The sequence below is a fragment of the Desmodus rotundus genome, chromosome 2 (assembly GCF_022682495.2).
Source record: "Desmodus rotundus isolate HL8 chromosome 2, HLdesRot8A.1, whole genome shotgun sequence".
Taxonomy (NCBI): Eukaryota; Metazoa; Chordata; class Mammalia; order Chiroptera; family Phyllostomidae; genus Desmodus; species Desmodus rotundus.
Window position 1 is genome coordinate 99,458,683 of NC_071388.1, and position 6,000 is coordinate 99,464,682.

The 6,000-nt window shown below is 45.1% G+C and overlaps 1 protein-coding gene across 7 annotated transcripts in view; it reads left to right on the forward strand.

The window, feature by feature from the left end:
- Window positions 1-3,918, forward strand: part of CASR (calcium sensing receptor) — a 103,447-nt gene extending 99,529 nt beyond the window's left edge. For all 7 annotated transcript variants that reach the window (XM_053918428.1, XM_053918425.2, XM_053918427.2 and 4 more), the window contains one exon: window positions 986-3,918. In XM_053918428.1, coding sequence (XP_053774403.1) covers window positions 986-2,502 — 1,517 coding nt within the window. In that variant the 3' untranslated portion in view covers window positions 2,503-3,918. The remainder of the gene's footprint in view (window positions 1-985) is intronic.
- The last annotated feature ends 2,082 nt before the right edge of the window (window positions 3,919-6,000 follow it).

Consider the following 6,000-nt stretch of genomic DNA (forward strand, 5'->3'; position numbering starts at 1 on the left):
TGTTCCAGGCTCCAGGGTTAATAGGCCATGGTAGATTGCCTGCTGGGTGCCTGGCACTGTATTTGCTGTCTTACCCACATTTTTCCTGTGCCTCAGTTTCTCCATCTGTAAAGTGGGAATTAGATGAGTTAATATTGGTAAAGCACATGGTAAGTTCTAGATAAATGTTCAATAAAAATTTTGATTGTCATATTGGAAGCAGTCTATAAATATTAACGGTAATTGTTACTATTTCATTTCATCCTCCCCACAGTAATGGGGTCACTATGGCTTCTAGGACACACAGGAGAAAGCTGAGGCTCAGACAGGTTAAGGAGCTTGACGAAGGTCATACAGCCAGTAAATGGCAGGGCCAGGATTCCCATCCAGATCTCTGACAGCAAAGCCCATGTTTCTTTTACTTACCCAAACCACGTGCTGTGAGGGACACAGCGGGGAGTTAGTAAATGTTACTGATTGAATGAGTCTGTAGCTCCCTCATTGGAAGGAAAGTCATGGTCGTGGAGTAAGGACAACACAGGTCGTATGTGCGAGATACTCTACCTTGATCTAAGAGGAAGGCTACAGTGGCTTGTCTACAAAGCCCATCCATATATCCAAAATGAGTCAGGCTGAGCTTAAATCATTCTGTAAAAAGTTGATGGACTATGTCATACCTCTGGGTAGCCACATGTCCAGCAAGATTGATCATTCTCTGCTACAAACCATCAGCAGATAGTATTTAAGAAAACATGTATACCCCCACCATATACAAAAGGGAAAAATCATAGAATCATCAGATACATAAAATTAACTAAATGTTTATGTTTAATAAATCAGGGTTCAATATACTATTTGATAATGTTAAAAAATCACATTTTTTCATCAATAAACACAATGTAACTTGACCACACCCAGTAACCTGTGTACCTTCACTACCAAATTCACGGTGATAAATTTCAGTCTATGCCGCTCATAAACTACTCTTCACTGGGACATTTTACAGATGCAAGTGCCTGTGACAAGTGTCCCGATGACTTCTGGTCCAATGAGAACCACACTTCCTGTATTGCTAAGGAGATTGAGTTTCTGTCATGGACGGAGCCCTTTGGGATCGCACTCACCCTCTTCGCTGTGCTTGGCATTTTCCTGACGGCCTTTGTGCTGGGTGTCTTCATCAAGTTCCGCAACACGCCCATCGTCAAGGCCACCAACCGAGAGCTCTCCTACCTCCTGCTCTTCTCCCTCCTCTGCTGTTTCTCCAGCTCCTTGTTCTTCATCGGTGAGCCCCAGGACTGGACGTGCTGCCTGCGCCAGCCAGCCTTTGGCATCAGCTTCGTGCTCTGCATCTCCTGCATCCTGGTGAAAACCAACCGCGTCCTCCTGGTGTTTGAGGCCAAGATCCCCACCAGCTTCCACCGCAAGTGGTGGGGGCTCAATCTGCAGTTCCTGCTGGTCTTTCTCTGCACGTTCATGCAGATCGTCATCTGTGCAATCTGGCTCTACACCGCGCCCCCATCGAGCTACCGCAACCATGAGCTGGAGGATGAGATCATCTTCATCACTTGCCACGAGGGCTCGCTCATGGCTCTAGGATTCCTGATCGGTTACACCTGCCTGCTGGCTGCCATCTGCTTCTTCTTCGCCTTCAAGTCCCGGAAGCTGCCGGAAAACTTTAATGAAGCCAAGTTCATCACCTTCAGCATGCTCATCTTCTTCATCGTCTGGATCTCCTTCATACCAGCTTATGCCAGCACCTACGGCAAGTTCGTTTCTGCCGTGGAGGTGATAGCCATCCTGGCAGCCAGCTTTGGCTTGCTGGCCTGCATCTTCTTCAACAAGGTCTACATCATCCTCTTCAAGCCATCCCGCAACACCATTGAGGAGGTGCGCTGCAGCACCGCTGCTCACGCTTTCAAGGTGGCAGCCCGGGCCACGCTGCGCCGCAGCAATGTCTCCCGCAAGCGCTCTAGCAGCCTAGGGGGTTCCACGGGATCCACCCCCTCCTCCTCCATCAGTAGCAAGAGCAACAGCGAAGACCCCTTCCCACAGCCGGAGAGAGAGAAGCAGCAGCCACTGGCCTTGACCCAGCAAGAGCAACCACCACAGCCTCAGCCCCCCTTGAGCCTGCAGCAGCAGCAACAATCGCAGCAGCAGCCCAGATGCAAGCAGGTCATCTTCGGCAGTGGCACGGTCACCTTCTCACTGAGCTTTGACGAGCCTCAGAAGAGTGCCACAAGTGCCACAGCTCACAGGAATTCCGTGCATCAGAACTCCCTGGAGGCCCACAAAAGCAATGACACCCTGACCAGACACCAGCCATTACTCCCACTGCAGTGTGGGGAGACAGACTCAGAACTGACGTCCCAGGAGACAGGCCTGCAAGGGACTGTTGGTGGGGACCACCAGCCAGAAATAGAAGACCCTGAAGAGAAGTCCCCAGCACTTATGGTGTCCAATTCACGGAGCTTTGTCATCAGCGGTGGAGGCAGCACTGTCACAGAAAACATACTACATTCGTAAATGGAAGAAGGCCAGTCCAGGGAGGATCCAGAGAGGTTTCCTGGGATCACATTCTCTGACAGGGATGCCGGGCTGCTCCTAGCTCCTTTCCTCTGAAGAAGGAGGAATAATAGACAAGCCAAACACCTCAAACTTACTTGTACTGTTTTAAATGACAGTGAATTGACTAATGTTCCCTTTAAAATTTAAAAAAAGATAAAAAGCAGAGCCATGTGCTTCTGTGGTAGGACTTGTTAGAGTGCTGAGATCACCAGAGTCAGACTGGCTGTTCATGTCTCCTCTTCTGTTCCCATCCTCTGTTCTAACCCACCCAATAGTCCAGAGATGGAACCAGGCTTTAAGCTACTCGCCTACTCCCCCTCTTTTTTTTTTTCATATTGAAATGGCTGCCCTGAACATTGCACACAGCCTAGCCCAGAACAGGGTGCAGAGTGACTGGGCATAAGCTTGACTGCCACCGGAGTTAAGAGTCTGAAAGACAGAATGTCACCAGCTCTGTCCAACACCTTGACAACAAGAAGAACTTTAAATGAACTTTAAAACCATAGGTGAATGTGTCCCCTCCTATTTATGAAAAGCATAAGATATTTGGATTTCTACTTGCTGCTGCTATCATGGAAGGTTAGGATCTGTCCTGTACCAATACACCTGGTTTTGTCCAGAATGCAATAATAACGCCATGTTTAGATTCCAGGCTGATAAAGAATCACCTCAAATTGTTGGGAAGAGACTGCATGACTTCAATGAGCTGTATCTGTAATTAATATTGCTGTATGTAGCTTTCTCCTTAAGAAAACATTTTTGTTGTAACATTTCATGGACAATATAAACTGAAAAAAAGTCATAGCTTGGTTTATATAAGGCAGTATTATTGAGCTCCATTTTTATTGCCCACCCCACCACCCTCACCCCATGAGCTAAGCCCTATGTGAGCCCTTTCAAGGCCTCAGGGGTCCAGAATCTACACACCCCCATCCTTGCTCCAAAGGCTTCCTGAAGCCAGATTTATCCTTGTCCTTGTGGAGAATAAGCTTTCAGTCATTGGTCCCCTACCAGTTTGGTGGGTAAGAAAGTATGGCTCCAAGAGAGCTCTCACAGGCTATTAGCCTGGCACTGCCTCCCCCAAATGTCTACCATGTTCCCTCCAGCAGCAGAAGTCTGCCCACTGGTAGTTAAAGGGGTTGAATGGCATACTGCTGAGAATTAAGACTCTAGAGCCAGAGAGACCTGGGTTTAAGCCCTGGGTTGGCCATTTATAAGTTGGGTGGCCATAGGCAGGGAACCCTAATCTTGCTAAGCCCCAACTTCTTTGTCTCTCAAATGGGGGCAATAATCATTCCTTTCCTTCAGAATTCTTATGTGGATTAAATGAGATAATGTATGTAAAGTATTTTCACATGGTACCTAGCACATAGTAAGCACACAATAAATATTAGTTAATATTATTACTGATATTATAATTATTTTTTCACTTATTTAAAATGCAACACAAAGCTTGTTTTAATGACAAGCCCACTGATCACAATAACTTTCTCCATAATAAGCCCACGAACTCGGGGCCCAGTGGAAGGTGTCAGCACTAGTTGTATTGCTCATGCTGAAGAAACCAGGTCAATCACTCACTCAGAGGGCTCCACGCTCAGCCTCTGTGGTGTCAGCATGCAGATCTCCAGCACCAAGGGAAGACTGTCCCAGCTCGGCAATTGTTTCTCTGATCACTCTAAATGCTGCTCTTTAGCCAAGGCCAAATATAGCAATTATATCTGTATGAAGCCTCAATCTTTATAATCCCTGATAACTTCTTCCTCTGACCTTTTTCTTCCAAAAGGCTGCCTTTCCATGATTTTAAAGTAACCTATCGATATGCTAGTTGTTAATTTGGATAAAAAAGCAATGGAGGGCACCATTGGGGAGCATGTCTGAGACTAAGAGAAGATTCCACACAGGAAGACCCTGGTGAGGCATCTGCTCCGCCAGCCAGGCCAAGCCTGCTGCTCCCCCCGGGGGTCACACCTCTGAATGAGCCACAGACTGAATGAAGACTTATATTGAACATTTTACTTAGTCTTTTTTCAAATAACAGAAAGTTTGATGGTTTGAGTTTTATGTGTCAATATAGTCATGTGAAAATATCCATTAGCTATGCAAAATGTCACACACTCTCTAGATTGACTTCACTGTGCAGCTCACCCACGTAGCTGATCAGGAGGAGGGGCTCATCAAGGAAAACATGCACTGTTTACACTGAGCTTCATTTCACCAAGAGCTGCAAAATAAAGCCGTCTCTCCCATTATCCTCGTCAGAAAGGGAGACTTGACATCATTGTCATCATTTACATGTAGCTGGGAGAACTCTCAGCATAAAATCCAGGTTGTAAAATATGACTTCCATTAAACAACCTAGTTTCTATCTCAAATTCCCATTCAGACTAGTGACAGAAACTTTATCTTAGTCAAACTGGGATTTTTCTCAGTAGTTTCAAAGTTTTTTTTATTTTTTTTTAAATATATTTATTCATTATGCTATTACAGTTGTCCCATTTCCCCCCTTTCACTCCACTCCAAACTGCCCATCCCCTCCCTCCCACATTCCCCTCCTATAGTTCATGTCCATGGGTCATACTTATAAGTTCTTTGGCTTCTACATTTCCTACACTATTCTTACCCTCCCCCTGTCTATTTTCCACCTATCATTTATGTTATTTATTCTCTGTACCTTTTCCCCCTCTCTCCCCCTCCCACTGCCCTGTTGATAACCCTCCATGTGATCTCCACTTCTGTGGTTCTGTTCCTGTTATAGTTGTTTGCTTAGTTTTCTTTTGTTTTGGTTTTAGGTGTGGTTGTTAATAACTGTGAGTTTGCTGTCATTTTTACTGTTCATATTTTTTATCTTCTTTTTCTTAGATAAATCCCTTTAACATTTCCTATAATAAGGGCTTGGTGATGATGAACTCCTTTAACTTGACCTTGTCTGAGAAGCACTTTATCTGCCCTTTCATTCTAAATGATAGCTTTGCTGGATAGAGCAATCTTGGATGTAGGTCCTTGCCTTTCATGACTTGGAATACTTCCTGCCAGTCCCTTCTTGCCTGTAAGGTCTCTTTGGAGAAATCAGCTGACAGTCTTATAGGAACTCCTTTGTAGGTAACTGTGTTCTTTTCCCTTGCTGCTTCTAAGATTATCTCCTTTTGTTTAATCTTAGGTAATGTAATTATGATGTGCCTTGGTGTGTTCCTCCTTGGGTCCAGCTTCTTTGGGACTCTGAGCTTCCTGGACTTCCTGGAAGTCTATTTCCTTTGCTAGATGAGGGAAGTTCTCCTTCATTATTTGTTCAAATAAGTTTTCAATTTCTTGTTCTTCCTCTTCTCCTCCTGGCACCCCTATAATTCGGATGTTGGAACGTTTAAAGATGTCCTGGAGGTTCCTAAGCCTCTCCTCATTTTTCTGAATTCTTGTTTCTTCATTTTTTTTTTTTCTGGTTGGATGTTTCTTTCTTCC